Raw genomic sequence first — 18,554 nt, forward strand, 5'->3', positions numbered from 1 at the left:
TATTATCCTCTGTCTAGATGGGTAGATTCCTAAATAGGCACCGAACCCTGGGCCAAGAGGGGCAACAAAGTTGGCAAGCATAATATAAGAATGTCACAATAAATAAATAAATAAATCTAAACATAAAATACATTTGTACTTTTTGTAAAAATTGCTGAATTATAGGTTTAGTGTTTTTAATTCTAAATATTGTGAAATTTATAATTAATTAAGTTATCTACGTAAATGAATAATGATTTAAATAATTAATTACTTCAGACAGATAGCTTTTATCACCTATAAGGTAAACATGCCACTAAGCACGTTAACTGTACCATTTAGTAAAATGTATTATTTTCATATTGTAAAAAGTGCCGAATTTAGTACACGTTTTTGTGATAATCCTAAATTATCCGAGTCCAAGTTAGTGTCGGAAGCATTGACGTATACGTCGGAAAAGGTGGCATACGTGCTAGTGCCTATAGCTGCAAAAGGCCAGTCTTGCCTCTAGATTTTCTGGATATGCAAATAAGTGTAAAATGCCCATAATGATTGGAGTTTTTGTGATTATATTGAATTTTTGTGATGTGAATATTGCATTTTTCAAATATTTGTTAAATTTTTTAGAAATGTATTCAGTTAATATATACCTTTCTTTTTATAGTTGTAGGTTAATTAAGATAAATTTCATATTCATTATTAATATAGTTAATTTTTTTTATCATTATAAAGGAGATTGAAAATTAATTTATTGTAGCTAAAAATTCAAATAACAATGCAACATTCCTGAAATTTTCTCATTTGTAATTTTTTTAAAGAAAATTGTTTCATCGCTATTTAGGCAACTCTCATCTATTATAAAATGATATTTTAAAAGCAACCTTTTACGTGTTTTTACAAAAATGTAATAGAGACGTGTCGTTTTTTTCTTTTTGTTTTGAAATATCTCTAAATTATTATATTGAATTATCATTATTCGTTATTTCTTCTCGGAAGAATAATGAATGGCAGCATTTCATAAATATGTATGCTTTAATGCAAAGTTTGATATTATAAAACTTGTACTTTAATTTTATTGCATGCAGATCCACATTAATAATTTGTCAAACACATTTTTTCAGCCTTTGTTCTATTATTTTTATTTTTAATTGATTTATTATAATTATCAATAAATTAAATTTATTTTTCTTTAATTTTTTAAATGCATGCCTTATTGTGTCTTTTTTAAATGTATGTTTGTATGTATTTATAGACATTATTTTGCTCTTTTATTATGGCATTATTAAATATAGCATTCATTTTGAATATTAATTTTTATTTTAATGATTTTTTTTCTTCAGTTTTGCATCTTTATTATTATTAATATTTTTCTTTCTTTAGGAATTAAAAAATCAAACGAGCGTGTCAAGGATTAGTCAACCTTTTACCGATATATTTGGTACCCCAATAAAGACTAGACCATCTCCTGATCATACAGGAAAATCTAAAGTAATTTTTATTTTTTTTAAGCTCTTAAAAATAAATATTTTGTGAGCGCAGTCGTCTCGAAACTCAAACAAATTTCAATATTTTAAAAGGTGTCAATTTTACATCATCAGAATAACTTATAAAAACAATCAAAGACAGATTATTCTTACAATGACGATTGACGAATTTGGTTTAGCAACAATAACCGGTTCTACTATAATATGCTGTTGCAAAGAAAATGAGGTTCTTGTTCTCATTTTTCTAAGAACCAGAAAATATCTTTACACAAAATTATTATATTTAATATATTTCAGTAAAAAGATTTCAAAATTAAAATCTGAATTTTCAGATTTTGAGTTTAACAGATTTGATTATATTTTTAAATATGAAGCGTGATATATTGATGCAAAATTTTTTACAAAATTATTATATAATAGTTTTATTTTATGCAATATACTAAAGTTATAGAAATTACATAAAATATTTGACTGATTATAAGTAACTTATATCGTGTTTGATTTAAATTGACTTAACAGCCTACACATTTCATACATATATAATTAACAAGCTTGATAATATTTAATATCTACGTTTGCAGTATTAGGTCGAGAGATGGAATTAGAAGTAAACTAATAATCATTTGCATACTTAAAGTAAAATAAACATTAATCAGTTAACTAACAACTCTGACTTTGGATTGTGGATTATGAATACAGATGCTAAATATTATTAAAGCCACTATCTGAATTAGCAGATGTAAAACTAGCATAAGCTTAGAAAAATTAAGGAAAATGCATTTTTATAGAGATTAATTTATATCAATTCTAAAAAAATATTTAATTGCATGACATTCGTATTCATTTACTCGCTATTTAAAAATATGTAAAAATAATAATTACACATACTTAAATGAAAGACGATATAACTGGATTTTTTATGTAATTTCAGACTTATAACAGTTACTTGACAATATTATTTTAGAGCTGTAGATTTGGAATATAGCAGAAAAATAAATAAAACAATATTAAATCATAAAATTTTAAGAAAATATGGAAGTATTTTCATGCTCTATTAAAGAAATTCTTCGGGCTAACATAAAAAAGAATAAAAAATGGAATTCAAACATATTTAAAATCTGTTTTTGCTGATGCAATGGTTTATGAACATTTTTAACTTTTTGTAAGTAACAAAAATTTTAGTAAATGCATTAATTTATTAATACGTAAAAATCTGTTGATTAGAAATACAGTTTCTCTAATGGGATCTTGGCTGTTTTTTCAACCGGGATGTTCTTTTCATCCTAGGAAATTCCATAAATTTCTTAAAAGTTTTTTTCTTTCTTATTTTGTGTTAAGGTTTTGGAAATTTTGCAAATAGAAAGTATAATTAACTCATAAACTGTCAGAATACATTTGTATTTATTACTTTTAAGCCTTCTTATTCATTTTTAAAATTTTTGCTTGTTATGGCATGTCACAGATTGTTAATTATCAATGTGTAGCCTATTTGTGGCAGGATTCTGAAAATTCTCTACTTGTCAGAACCTGTAATATCCTGAATAATTGTGATGATGCTGTCTTAATTTTTAACCATGCCCAGTAACTTGAATAACTGCATTATGCCAGATTATGCAAATTGGACAAGGATAGAAATGAGTACGAAGTTTTTCTTTATAAATCTGATTATTAAAGCTAAATGAACTGTCGAATTGTCGGGCTATAAGCTCGATGCCGCTATTAAAGCAACCGAGATGGACAAATCAAGAATACTAGACAACAAAAGAAGTACTGTAACGCATCTCGAAAACGAACTAGAAATCTTCCAGGCTACGGGTGAAAAACACGTAACATCCGTCTTCTCTTAAACGCATTAAAGACGATTCCACCCACGTCGGTTGAATCGGAAAGGGCATTTTCAGTAGCGGGACTTTTCAGTACTAAAATAAGAACCAGATCGAGTGATGGGAGTATTGACCATCTTTGCTTTTTAAAATCTTAATATCTTTAATTTAATATTTACACAAGATTAATTGAAGAGCCTGTTTCCACAACAACTTATCTTCAAGAATGACAGTGTGAACTAACAGTGCTTTGATGTTATACTTTAACAGAAGTATATAATATTGTGTTATTTTATTTTCAAAAAGACTTATTTACTATTGTTAGCAAATTGCAAACCTTTATGTTATTTCAAAAGTAACTTACTTCCACTTGTGTATTTATTCGAAAACATTGCATCTTCCACATGCCAATTGAGCAACTTTTTTGGAGTCCACTGCAAACCATGAAATATGTACTTTGAAAGTATTAGTTTGTTGCCGATTACTGTTTTCTTGTTTATTATGATAATATACTGTTGTGTGTTTGCGTTAGATTATATAATATATATACTTCATTTGATGATGATTTTGATATGCTTTTCTAAAATACTGAAGAAGCAAAACAATGATTGGTGAAAAATGAAAATTAATGTAATAATTCTCATCCTTTTTGAGTTATTGGCACGCACACAATTTTTGGTGGCATACCAAGAAGCCATTGTTTCATCAAATATGCATAAGCAAAACACAATTCATATCCTGCACTTTTTTTTTTTTTTTTTTTTTTTGAATTTTGTAGCACACCTATAAGAAGTGCATGGGTCTGCTACAGCACATGGGCTGGAAACCATTACTGTAAAGATAGCATCCTAATTCCAAGCTTGCAAGAATATTGCATTATGTATTATCATCTCATGCATTTCTAACTCCTTATTCTAATCTGTATTAAATGCTAATCTCAGATAGCCAACTATTAGCATTTAATACAGATTGCATTATGTTGTTAGGCTGTATCTTTTGTTATGCTGCCTTATTATGTTTAACTGATCTTTTAATTGTTTAAAGCTATTAACTTTCAAATGGAAATGTATTTTTTTTTTTTTTTTTTATTGGTGTAATTCATCAATGAAGGCCTATTGTATTAGGTCAAAAACATTATGATTTAGTAAATCTACTGCTGGAGTCATAAGATGATCTGTTTATTACTATTTCTTATTCTCCAGTTATATCTTATTTATTTATTAATTTTAATTTAGAATTTATGAAGAAAAGAATCAGTCTGAAGTGGAACTTTAACCTACAACTCCTGTATACCATGCAGATGTATTGCCAGTTATCCTGTCCAATCTTTGCTTCCAGAACTATTAATTTAGATATAACCATACAGGGCATTTATAGTCCTACTCTGGTCCAATTCTTTTCTTCCAGAAATTCTAAATTAAAATTAATTTATTAAAATTATCACAAGATGGCATCTTTACAGCTTACCTTTAGACAAATTACTTCATATCTAATTATTAACTTGGCTTTAATTAATCAAAAGTTTAGTTTTTGGCATTGTTGTTCTTCATTGTTTCCAGAAAGTGAAACCAATAAGAGATTTTGCAATTAATAGTAATTGAAATTCTTACATATGATGTAAATAATGGAGTTTGATACATTTTATAGTAAATATCATAGGAAAAATAATTAATCAAACAAACAAGCATTTGCAGTGTATATCCAAATGAATAGCATTCAACATTAACATAGTTTTGGAACTTTTCCAAGGATTGAAATCATTCAATGTTTGATGATGATAACTGTTAAATTTAAAAAATGATATATGAAATATGAACATTAATCCTGCTGTTTTATTAGCTTGCATTACAGCCATATTAACAATGGAATACAAATCATGCAGCTACCAGATTAAATAAACAGTTGTACATGTTTAATAAAATTTATGCAAAATAAAATTAAGTTAATTAGTGAATATTTTATTATGGTTTATTTTTCTCCAAGGTTCTGTGGGAAAAATTTTAGAAGCAGCTCACCGTGAACCAGAAAGCGATATGTGGCCTTGGTTGTCTCAATTAACTGTGTGAAGAATTTTATACAAAGATAAACGACATCATTTTGCATTTGGATAATCCAGGAATGAATTGATAATTACATTTTTGAAATTGGTTTTAATGTAAACAAGATGACAGATTTTTAGGAATGTCTTTTGTGAAGTAGTAGACAAACATTTATTTATGTCAGAGCATTAAATCAGCACATATAACATATATGGCCATGATATTGAAGTTTGCACATTGCTATTGTTAATAAAATATAAGGCGAACTTCAGCACCGAAATGTATTGTACATATGAAAATAATGTAAAAACAATAAACAAGCATTTGTCCATTTTCTTTGGAAGATTTACTCAAATACAATAGCCTGTTTAAGTTTTCATCTTTAATTTGTGGGGGAAGATAAATTTTTTAATTCTTTAAATTAGATAGCACTGCAGTATCGTTATATATTTTGCTAAAAGTTTATTCTTATTTGACATAAACATGCAGATTATAATAGGCTGCATGGACCTAACTGTCCACAGTTGAATGTTCCATGTAAGCAAAATATCATCTGTATTTGAGGGACTTTGTTGACAGATATAATACAGAGTAGTTAATGCTTTTGTCCATTCATCTGTCTAATTATCTATATAGTATCAAGAAGAATTTAGTATTTTAAATGCCTCCCAAAAAAAAAAATTTATAAATAATTGTTGTTTAATTCATTGTTTTGTATAAATTATTTTATTTACACACTTTTATTGCGTCAAACTTTTTAAGATTCTGTTTCTTGAATACAATCAAATGTTTTTGAACAGAGTTAAAACAAGAAAAAAATAACTAAAAATAAGATTTTTAGAAGCATATCATCAAGTAAAGAAGTTTTGTTTTTGGCATTCTTATGACTTGAATTAAGAATAACTTTATTGACTGTGTTAAATTTCTTTGGTATATTTACTTAAATTTACTCTTATTATGACATGATTAAAAAGTACAAAGCCAATAACCAGGACATACTTTTATTGCAAAGATGAAAGTATAAAGGATTTATCTTTAATCATACTATCTGAAACAAAATCACCCGGCATTCCAAGCATTTATCACAGTGTGTAGTGAGCATATCATTCTGTCATCATGTCTTCAAAAAATTTTTGTTTCTGTTGCTGCAGTCCGGCAATGACTGCTTTTATTTCATTAATGGAAAACAGTAACTAAAAAGAAAAGAAATCAAATTTGGGCAGAATAATGAACATCTCGTCAAAATACCTGCAGCAAATTTAGTCTGTCTGTATGCAAAGTGATATAGACCAGTGGTTTGCAACCGGTGGTCCTTGGACCGTTGATGTTCGGTGAGAAAATTTGGAAATTTGGGTTGTCTGTGGAGAAATTTGGACATTGATCAACTGAAGGTTACTCTAAGTATTACAAAATGCTTAATTGCATTTTTCACTCATTGAGGTTCTTTTTATTCAAATCTAAAACCAGATACAGTGACTGTTATCAATAAATAATGAATAAAACAGTATTATGATGCGATTGTCGTCCTTGGTGGAAAAAAGCTAAGAATCCATAAACTTATTTCAAACAAGCAGCAACGAACTGTAGGCTTGCATTAATTTGTTATAATTAAACAAGCAAGTTTCATATTAATATAGTAAATTTGAACTTTTATGATCATTATTCTACAGATTTTGTATCGTTTAAAAAAATTCATGATAGCGGTCCATGGGATTCAAAATTTGAGTTTAGTAATCTGTTAGGTCAGAAAGGTTGCAAACCGCCAATCTAGACCATTTCATCAATTCTTGTGGCATTGACGAAACGGTACAAGAATTGATTGTCGCAGCTTGGACACTCACTGTTTGCTTTTGTTGCTCACATTTTTTTGTCCACATGTAAGCTTCCAACACACTTTGATTGGACTGACATTGTCTCTATGTATTGTTGATGTTGATGTACTATGTACTGTTGATAAGTTAATGATGAATTTCAGCAGGTGAAATCTTTTTGTGTGCTTTTTCCCACAAAAATTGAATAACTGTTTGGAATTCTCAAGACCACTTTTCTGACTTAGTCATCATTTGGAAATGCTGATTCACAACTTTCCCATATTTATACATCATTCTAACTGTTCACTATTGCCGGTCTGGATCATTTCAATCTTCCTACGTAGGATAATTGATAAATTGTTTTTCAGAGTATTTACATTAGAGTTGCAGTCAACAGCACTTTAGTTTTTAGTTAAATTGTAGACCTTATAAAGTTACTGTTTGATCACCCCAATAAATATTAAAGACTTAGTAAGTATATATTGGGTCTTTAGTATAGTGCCAAACAATAAGCAGTGGCAATAAGTTTGTCTTTTGCACTTTGTTCAGGTTCAGATTCCACCCGGCCTACTTTCCAACTGTATCTGGAGCTCGATCTTTAGATGTAAAGTGGGTGTGGGACTGGCTAACCAAACCTTCCCCGGCTTTCCATAAATAGGTAGGGAGGAACACACACTTCTTTCACGACATCTTAATCATGCTCTAGAAAGGGTTCTTGTACCTTTTACTACTATCTTCTTGATCTGACTGTTTAATGTAGGAAACAGTCAAAAGATTGCAGTAAAATTGCAAAATTAGTTAATAGTTGTGTCCATATAATAGTATCACTTATGAGTTTGAATAATGTAAAATAACAAAACAGCAAAGAATTTGTTGTTGCTTATGTGTTTTATATAGTTATATATTTCATGAGATATATAAAACATATACTGTATATATATATATACATACAGTATATGTTTTACATTATATATATATATATATATATATACTGTATGTATGTATACAGTATATATATACATACATGCATAAGTTATTACTCTAAATTTGTCATTGTGTTTCAATTTTTTTGTACGATTATGTCATATTTAACATTGATTTATTTTCATTCTATTTACTTTCTCAAATGGTTAGCTTTTACTTAAGTAGTTTAGTTAATCAAGGTGGTTTGACTAACTAGAGTGAAAGTTTTCTGTGTTGATTTACTGAAGAATTGGAAATAAGTGATCAAAAACAGAACAGTTATTATTAAGCCTTATAAAAATTTTAATTATTTTGATTTCGATATATAGTTTTGATTCCACTTGCACATTTCCAGCTGTAGCGGTGGTTACTACGAAAACAATCTCACAGATCGTCTACTCTAGTGGCTTGCCATGCCGAACAACAGGAGCCATTCCATACGTGAAAGTGTGACGGTATATTTAATTGGCCAACGTATTGTTTTTAACCAGCTTTGTCTAATTGCATAACTGCAAGTGTTATCACCTCTGGTGGAATGAAAGTTTAGTATCTTTGTTGCCAAACATACGCTGCCATCTCTTGCCACGACTGCCAGAAATTTGTAAGTGGAATCGAGGTTTGACAGAGCCGTAGCTTTTCGGATGGGAAGTTTCTTACAGTTTTAAACCCGTCGATTTTTAACTTCCGATCAAAAATATATTTACACATTCATATGTTATGCTTATTTATCCTGTCTTGTTTTCTGTTTGTTTGTGTATCCATCAGTTGTACAGTACTTCGACAATTATAACAAGGAACTTTATATACAATTGTTTTATTATTATTAAATTTTTATTAACCACTGTTCTCACAGATATAACTACTATTTCCAAAATAAAATTTCTCAATGTGGTTAGAATATGTAGGACAATTGATGTGGAAAACTATAAATGTTTTCCTCAATTTGTCAGGATTCTGGCATAACGGAATCTTCATATTTAGGTGTATGTACTGTATGTGTGTACGTACATGTACACACACAATTAGTATCCGAAAACATTATTTAATGTCATGTTTTCTTTTCTGGAAATTCTTTATGGAGTGGCAATTAATATCGTGGACCGTCACCGAGCAACTTTGACTAGCATTTACTCTGCATTATTTTTTATAAACAAAAGAGAGATATTTTTTTTTAAACTTTAGGATGAAAATACAAATTGTTGATATTCAACAGTCCGACTATGTTAATATTGGATATTAGTAATTGTTTTAATTTATCAGCAATTTTTATTCAGAAATAACGATAAAAATACTATATTCTTTATTACCTATTTTTATATTCTATATACTCGATATAACACTAATTCTGGCAAGGGGTATCAGTTAAAGTCGAAAGTCTGTTAGGTAAATGGATTTTCCCAATACGCGTGTTAAAAAATTATCAAATTAGTTAGTTTGTGCACTTTAACTTGTGTAGATAGGTATGTGTAATTAAAATTAAGTACGTACGAGAAGTTTAATTTCACAGAAAAGTCTTCTTTATTATTCTATTTAAAATTGATTTTGTATACTAGTACTTTCTATATATTAACAGGACTTATTATACTGGAAATTATGGATGCAGATATTTAGTCTTACAGATCAAAAATAATGTTCTTTATTTAGTTCATCTGTTTAATATATAGAAAGTACTAGTATACAAAATAAATTTTAAATAGAGTTAAAAAGGACACAAAGGCATAATAATTAAATCTTCTTTATTATTGTTTATGTACTCGCCATAGTTTTGAGGTTGTAATAAATCGAAATAAACAAACATGTATTTTTGGAAAGTACTTTTTATGAGTAGTGACTCTTGGATTTGAAAAAAACCAGTTCAATTACGTATTAAAAGCATTTTTTAAAATTATCAGGGTGTTACTTTACGCGTACAACGTACCGACCAAAAATTTTGTCCATTAAATCGAGGTTTTACCGTAATAATTATTAGAGTCGAAATTTTGTATTCAGAAAATATTACTATCAAATTTACTGCAGTTTGGTGGTTAGACTGCGATTTAGACACCGAATGCGAACGATTCGGTTATCGCACGAGAAATTGACGAATAATCTCGGGCATATCTTTTTACTACCGATTTTGGCAGAAATAAATACTCGTTTGTGTGCAGACGTGCGATAAAAGAACTGCAATACCAAACTGGATCTAAGTAATGCTACATTTAAAATAATCTGTCGACATTTTGAACAACGAATAATATTCGTTGCATTTTCTCCAGATCCATTAATATAAAGATTTAAAATTTGAAAAATCGGCTATTTTCATTAATAAGCGGATGGTTACTTTTCATAGGATCAATGCAATTACTGTCTTCTCTGTGCCTTTTTTTATATTACGTTTTGAGACACTGGACTTTTCCACATCCACTTTATTTTCTTAATGAACTGTAAGAAAATAAAGTGGATGTGGACGAGTCGAGTGTCGCACGCTTCTCTGTCTCTCAAAACAGCAATTACTATTTTACATATAATTGGTTATCCCGGTATGACGAATGCGATTCAATATTCTTTATATTTTATAATAATGTATCGATGTGTTAAAATGACCGTTCCTTTTTTATTCGTAGGAAAGCGGCAATGCGGTCCATCAAAGCGGCCACAAAAAGTTCGTCGAATCACAAATCCCTCAAAACGTCGACGAATGCCCACTCTTCCGGCGGCGTCCAGAATGCAGCGAAAGACTGCAAGAGCGCTCGAGTATCGAAGGAGAAAGGTTTTACGGAAAAGGAGACTAAAGAACAGAAGCCGGCCAAGAGCGGCAAACACCCGGAGAAGGAGGGCAAACAATCCGGACTGAAGAGACACACTTCTCCCCCCTTCGGACGGAACGCGGAAGGCATTCCCGGCAAGAAGAGGCCCCGCAGCGCCTCCACCTCGTCGGAAAACAGCTCGGTGCTGTCGGCGGCGGGGGACAGAAAAGACGGCTGCAAGACGAAGAGCAAAGAGTCGAAGAGTAAGGACAAACGCAAGAACAGGGCGATGGACGAAGAGCGAGCGAGTGGCAAGAAGGAGCGCTCCAAGGACAAGGCCAAATCGTCCAAACACAAGAAGGCCACTCCGGAGCCCGGCAACTGCGCCTCTCCGGACATCCGGAAGACGGCTGGCGGGCCCCAGGAGACGGAGCGGTGCAAGACGCCCGAGGAACCACAGCCCCCCGTGGCGGGAGAGGCCCCCGACCGGGGCGAGCGGGAGGAGGTGGGCAGCAGCCCTTCGTCCAGCCTCAGCCTGTCGCCCGTGCCGCCGGGCGGCAGCCACGGTCCCTTGGCCACCATGATGGCCGAGATGGAGAAGGACCTGCTCTCCCCCCTCTCCAGCGACCCCCCGTCTCCCGTCCGACCCGACTCCCCTCCGCCCGAGCCCGGCCCGGAGCCCGACCGCGGCAGGGAGGAAGCGGAAACGGTTCCGGTCCCGGTGCCGGCGAAGGAGGAAGAGGCCTGGGCCCGGAGCGTGAAGGAGGAGGCGGAGAAGCCGGGGAGGGCGAAGAAGGAACAGGCCAAGGCCAGGAAAGAGGAGGGCGAGGGCAACAACAAAAGCAGGAAGGAGGTGGCCGGCAAACAGGCCAACAAGAAGGACGAGGAAGAGAAGAAGAAGCAGATGGAGTCTTCGTATCTGAAAGAACTGGTGGCGCTGCAGCGGCAGATCATGGCCCTGAGAGACCGGCAACTGCTGCAGAAGATCGTCGACGTCATCGAGGAGACGGGACGCTACAACATCTCCAGATCGTCTTTCGACTTCGACCTCTGTCTCCTGGACCAGTCCACCGTTCGCAAACTGCAGAGTTGCCTGACGGTCAAGTGATGGGCGGTGGGGGGTCGGGCACGTGCCAAAGTGCCGCCGCACCCGGTCCCGAAAGAGAAACCGGACGTCGGTCGGCGGTCCGACTCGCGCCAAATGTAATTATTCGTTCCAGCTGTGATAAATCGCGTTTTAAAATGTCCGGCCGCGTCGCGCGTTTCCAATTTTATACGCGATTCCACGCAAAGTAAACGGTTTTTAAGAGTGGGAGTGTCCGTTCTTTTTTAACCACAAATCGTTCCGCCGGGCGGCGTTGGAAGACGTCTTAACGCCTTTCTAAAGACCTATTTTGAATATTCTTTTGGGTTTGCCAAAAAGGGCTCCAAGTGCCGGGAAAATTGGTGGAGGATGGACGCGACTCTGGCCGAATTTCGTCTCGACCTTGTTTTTATTTTCTTACTTTTCTCGTGGAATCGAAGTTGGAGCGTCCGGAGAGAGCGGTTCGATCGATGGCCCGTGCCGATCTACCTCTTTTAGTTGAGACTCGTTCGAGTCCCTTAGTCGGCCACGCCCCTGGCGGCTGCGTGGTCGACGGAATGCATTTTTTAAGTATCTGTGATAAAACCGACCGAATTTTTTTCGAGAATAAGTGATTCTTTTAACCACGCCATTCGTTCGATTCGGTACACTCCGCGTTACGTTACGTCCGGGTGTAATGTATACTTTTCGTTTCGTCGGGACCGTTCGAGTGTTTAGTTGGCTTCGAAAGAAGTGTCCCGGGTTCAGTGCCAAAACCGTCCCCCGACAGGCGACGGTGGCGAGTTATCCGATTTTGTTCCTAATGTTTTCGTATCTTTAGTTAAGTACTAAAACTGTTAATTATCGGCTTAATTTGTGTAATTGTATAATATATTGTTGAGTAAATCTAATGATTTTATTAAATTACCGAAAACTTGTTTTTCTTTTCTCTCGTCGTTTTTCCGCCGATTACGAATGCGCCGGTAAAACAAGTACAGTTTTACCATTAAATATCCACGGAGTTTCTTCCGGAAAATTACGTGGGTTTTCCGTTCCGACGTAAATTTCAATTTAAATATCGAGAGAAATACGAACGACGATTGGCCGAAGAAACCAATGGGCCTGCCCGTGCCTATTTCCGTCAATCGTCGAGATCGGCCGGATGCGCCGTGCCGTGCCCTAATTGCGGGGCCGACAACCGACTCTTAAGTTTTTCGGATTGTTCCGTGGAATTCTTTTTTTCGTTTTATAATTAATGGTAAATCGATTTTTATATATCGGTGTACAAATAAAAGCTCTTAACTAAATACTCGGATAGATTTATAGCTTTCCATATTCCATCTATTTGCGTACACGAGGAATTTTCTCGTAACGTCTTCTTTATGTATAGAGTAAATTTGCAGCCAAAAGTTGTGTAGAATGTTAATTAATACGGGACAATGAGAACATTCTCAAACCACTTATCCCGGTTGAAGAGAGAAAGCCCGCGGACTACAAAGGGGAGGGGTCTAAATCTGGTCGCCTAGCCTAACTTTTAAAAAAACTGACCTTAGTTGCGATATGTCTCGTTACGTGTTACACGTCGGGGCCGGGAAGATAATTATATCGGAAATTTATTCACTTAAAATTGTTAAATAATGCTATACGGTACGAGATTACTGCCCCGACAAAACAATTAGGCTACACCGTATAAAACAAGCATCGAGTGACAAAAAGTAAAAGACGATATAAAATTTTAGAAATCCTAATTTTATTCGTACCACTTGGCTCGAATCGGTATAAGGTAGATGGCGGAAGATAAACATTGCAAAGTGCGTCGGAAATCTTGTCAAGTAGTAGTGATGGCGGGCGGACGATAGTTCGACCAGGAACTGAAAGTTAGCGAGGAAGAAACATCTCTGAACTACGTGGCGAAATTAGGTTGCGAGATTCCCTTCTGATGGCAATTTTGTTTAAAAATTTATTTTTCATCGAAAACCACTCCTCCATCGCTGTAAAAACGAACGTAATTAATTCATAAAAGACATAATGATTCGAACATTTTAATTAATAGTGGGTGCCGATTGGCCGTGACCACCTCTCGCTAATCTGTTTTGTAAATTTCTTATTTTCGTATTTTTCCAGGTAAGATTTATGGCTACAAAGCGGAAGACTTAAATTCTGTGGACTATCATTCGCGTAGAACTAAGTCTCGTCTCTCTCGGGGTATTTATTGGTAATTTAAATGTCGACCGACTGCTAGAAGGTGACTTTGAGGCGAAAGAGGGTCTGCTACCTCGATTGAAATGAACCGGAGTCCGAATGATAAATTGGATAATTTGATCTGGCGATTAGATCGCCTTCGGGTATGGGTTGAGAATTTAGAGACCAGGCGTTAGTGGATTTGGAAACGCGAGTGGAACAATTGAAAAAGACAGATTCTAGTGGACCTACTTCGCCTATTTCTACCACTATTAATCGACTCGAGTTACAATTGCCCACTGTCTCGAGTGCGATTCTGCAATTTGAATGTTTTAGTAGACGTAATAATAATATAGTTGCGGGAGTTAAGGAAATTACCGATGAAAACGATGAGATAACGAAGTCACCGGTGATAGATTTGTTTAGGCATTCGCTCGAGGTGGAAAATGCGAGTATTGATAGAGTTTTTAGACTAGGTAAGCCGTCTCCGGGAGGTCGACTCCCCGGAGATGGCTTATCTAGTCGAGACATATTTTGTGGCTTCTTCGATCGTAAAGATAAGTTTTTCATAAAAGGAAGAGCTAATAGGCTTAAAGGTTCGGGTATTTATATAAACGATGACAATCCCGAGCGAGTTAGAGGGGCATTAAGAGAAAAAAGAAACTGGGGCTAAGTCGATTGTTAAAAAAAAAATCTGATAGTGATTGATGGTAAAACGTATCAATAACTATCGAGATAAATTGGTGGAAAACGCAGGTACGTTTTGACGTAGTTCTGGTGCGAATTTTTTGGTTTGGACTGCTGGAATAATGAATAAACCGAAGACGTTTTGGTCTTATATCAAGCAATCTGAGTTTGTTTTTCTCTCGGAGACGTGGCGGAATGAGGATTTAAGGTTAGTGTCGGCCGAGACTTCGGATCTGTTTGAATTTATTTATGTGCCCGGATTTCGCGTTTCTCGGAGAGGCGGCTTGATGGGTGGATGGCTGTTTTCGTAAAGACTACTTATAAATATAATATACTTTTGAAAGATAAATTCTTCTTAATTATTGATATCAAAACTCGGAAGAAGACTTTCTTTTGTATTTATCTACTGGCATGGAAATTTTGTCTAGATTGGAACTGACGATAGACGATCAGAAAGTTATTAGCCAGGTTGAGGCCGAAGTTTTAAACGCGAAAACGTGTAAGTCGGACGTTCGGAGCCCCTTTTCTGTAAGCCTAGAAGTTTGACTATGGTGTTTGGAAAGTCGGTGGAATTGTGCTCGACATTCCAAACGCCATTTTTAAACTTCTAGGCTTACGGGAAAGCGGCGCCGAACGTCCGACGTACACGTTTTCGCGTTTAAAACTTCGGCCTCAACCTCGCTATTATTTGTGACGAATGTAATTCTAGAATTGGCCTCTGCGAACGGCGATGGCTAAAACCTATTTTGAGGGATTCTTCGTTATGGCGATTTGAAAGATATTCTAAAGACACAATTTTAAGTGTTTGCGGTAAAAAATTTTTAAATTCTGCGAACAAAGAATTTGGTTGTTTTAAATGGCAGAAATGTTCGGGGGCAAGTTTGGCGAATTTACTTTTGTTGGTCCTAGGAGTTCGTCGGTAATTGATTAGCTGTTAATACATCTTACTGTTAATTTGTTGAACTACGTAGTACGATCCAAAAGTTCGGGGACTGCAGTAATCTACGACAACAAAAGCATGTATTTGAAGTTACAGCGTATGAAATGGATTCTACCAAACCACCTCTACGTGTTCGGGTTAATTTCACCCGTGTCGTGTGATTAAACCGCGAGCGCTGCCGTTTTTTTTTCCGGAGATGGCTACCTTTGTTCCGCGACGTAATAAAAATGGAGTTTCGAGAACAACCTCCAACATTAAATTTTGTCAGCGTTTAGGTAAAACATTTAAGGAGACTTTAAAATTGCTAAGAAAGGTGTACGGTGATTCTACTACGGCGAAGTCGAAATGTTGGATGTTGTTTTTGAAACTCCACTTTTATTACGTCGCGGAACGAAGGTAACTATCTCCGGAAAAAAACGGCAGCGCCCGCGATTTAATCACATGACGCGGGTGAAATTAACCCGAACACGTAGAGGTGGTTTGGTAGAATCCATTTCATACGCTGTAACTTCAAATACATGCTTTTGTTGTCGTAGATTACTGCAGTCCCCGAACTTTTGGATCGTACCACGTATATCAAACCTTTTTTTTTTTTATAGATAACAATGGAATTGGATCATTTTCCGATTTGCTTTGATATTGTTGGCAATCAAAATAATGATTGCGTCACTTCTCGTAAAATGAGTACTGCGTATTAGTTTGGAATAAGGATGACGTGGAATAAAGTACGAAATTTAGATCGGTCTTTTTACAAAAATGGCAGTGTTTAGATAAAGATCAAATTAATCTTGATATTTTAAAACAGCCATATATATATATATATATATATATATATACACTTTTTTTTGGTGGGTAACCAGCTTGGCCTTGACAGAAAAGTTAATTGTCAATTTTCTTGGTTTGATTCTGCGTGTTACTCTGCAATAGTTGAAAGGAATAGGGCATTAAATAAACTGAGGAAGATGACTACGTATTGCGAACCAGTGGTTAAAAATTATCTTTAGTTGGGGGATCTGGCAAAAAATCTTTGCAGGGCTACGAAACGTAAATTTCTGCACTCGATTGCGAATAATGCTAATTTTAAGGATAGGCGAAAGTTCTGGTGGACTGTCAGAAGGTTGAATAGTTCTTCGGTCTCGAGAAACCCAGATTTGGACTGGTATGATAATTTTTTTTCGTCTTTGTGGTTCTGTCACCCTATATTCCCGATGTGTCGTTATACAACCATTGTTTTATTTGGGAAGATCGAATATTGGATTCTGATATTTCTGTAGACAGGGCCGGCCTTCTCGATAAAGGGGCCCGGGTGCAAGAAACTATTTGGGTCCAAATGTTTTTCTAAAATAAAAAAATTTACAAACACGAACATATATTAATGCATGTTTATTTAAAGCGTGATTTTGTTCTTGCTAATACATTAATTACTTCAGAAAAATTACTAAAAATACTGCATTCTTGATAATGTTGGGGCCCCCTCAATCGCGGGGCCCCGGTGCGTAGCATCCGCCGCACCCCCTCGATGGCCGGCCCTGTCTGTAGATGAAGTGAGGTCTGTTTTAGCTGAGATGAAAGGAAATAAAGCTCCTGGAGTGGACGGCGTTCCGATTGAATTTTATAAATGTATTCCATCATATAGTTTCCTGGCTTAATGATAGTTTCTCGACTCGGTCCTTTCCAGCAAATTGGCGCATTAGTAAAATATTTCCTATTTTAAAAAAGGATCGCGTAATCTTCCTCAAAATTATCGTGGTATTTCTTTTTCTCAGTCTTATCGAAGCTATTTGGGAGAATTTTGGTTAATAGATTGACTGGGCTGAGAATCGTGGGATATTTTCGGACTTCCACATTGGTTTCCGTAAGGGTTTTTCGGCAGTGGGTATTATATTTATTTTTTCCACGATTATCTAAAAGCATTGAGAAAGAAACGTAGTAAAATCTATGCTTTCTTTGCGGATCTTCATTCTTCCTTCGACTCTCTGGATAGAGACCTTCTGTGGCATACGTTGTGGAAGAATGGATTAAGCTATAAATTTGTCAATTGTTTAATGTTTTGGCACAGTTCTTCTTCTGCCCGTGTACACACGGCGAAAGGTAATACGAAATTTTTTATACAAGAAAAGGTGTGCCTCGGGGCTGTGTTCTTAGTCCTTTGCTTTTCAACTTTCATTTAAGTGACTCGATTAGGGGAGTTAATAATTGCAATGCTCCGACTTTGATTTTGAGGGAGTCGAAGTAAAAATTTTGGCTTACGCTGACGATATTGTGTTGGTCGCTGATTTTGTGACGAACCTACAGAGGATAATTAATGTTTTGGAGTCATTTGTTTGTAACATGGCACTGGAAGTTAATTTGGTTAAATCGAAAATTGTGGTTTTTAGGAAAGGAGGCATGGGTTCTGTTAAAGAAAAGTGGTTTTACAGAGGTCGTAACATCGAGGTGGTCGGAGAATTTAAATATCTGAGTGTATTATTTTGTTCGAATGGTAGATTTGTCAAGCATCTCGATTTAATGAGGAAGAAGACAGCTCTGTCACTTAAGATTATCCAAACTTGCTGCGAAAGGGAGATTGGTTAAATGGAATGACAAACTTCGTTTATATGAATCTCGGTTGTTATCTGTGGTGTTGTATGATGCCGAAATATGGTTTTATGAGTGGAATACAAGTATGAAGCTATCCAATGGAACTTTATTCGACATGCTTACTGCTTAGGGTGCTGGGTTCCACATTATTTTTTAGCGTTAGAATTTTGTCTGTGTCCCATTTACTTTAATGTTATTAAGAGAGTACTGAGGTGGCTGGAGAGCTCGAATTGTAAATCGTCTTTGATGCGAACTTGTAGGATTTTTCTTTTCAACAT

At 35.1% G+C, this 18,554-nt stretch overlaps 1 protein-coding gene across 1 annotated transcript in view; it reads left to right on the top strand.

Annotated features, from left to right (window-relative positions):
- Positions 1–12,822, top strand: part of LOC136990773 (protein AF-9-like) — a 74,078-nt gene extending 61,256 nt beyond the window's left edge. Inside the window, 3 exon segments of the mRNA XM_067289209.1 lie at positions 1,360–1,467; positions 10,703–10,726; positions 10,728–12,822. Of these exon segments, the coding sequence (XP_067145310.1) occupies positions 1,360–1,467; positions 10,703–10,726; positions 10,728–11,933 (1,338 nt within the window). The 3' untranslated portion in view covers positions 11,934–12,822.
- Positions 12,823–18,554: the final 5,732 nt, after the last annotated feature.

The sequence above is a fragment of the Centruroides vittatus genome, unplaced genomic scaffold, assembly GCF_030686945.1.
Source record: "Centruroides vittatus isolate TY-2023 unplaced genomic scaffold, ASM3068694v2 contig_134, whole genome shotgun sequence".
NCBI classification, from domain to species: Eukaryota; Metazoa; Arthropoda; class Arachnida; order Scorpiones; family Buthidae; genus Centruroides; species Centruroides vittatus.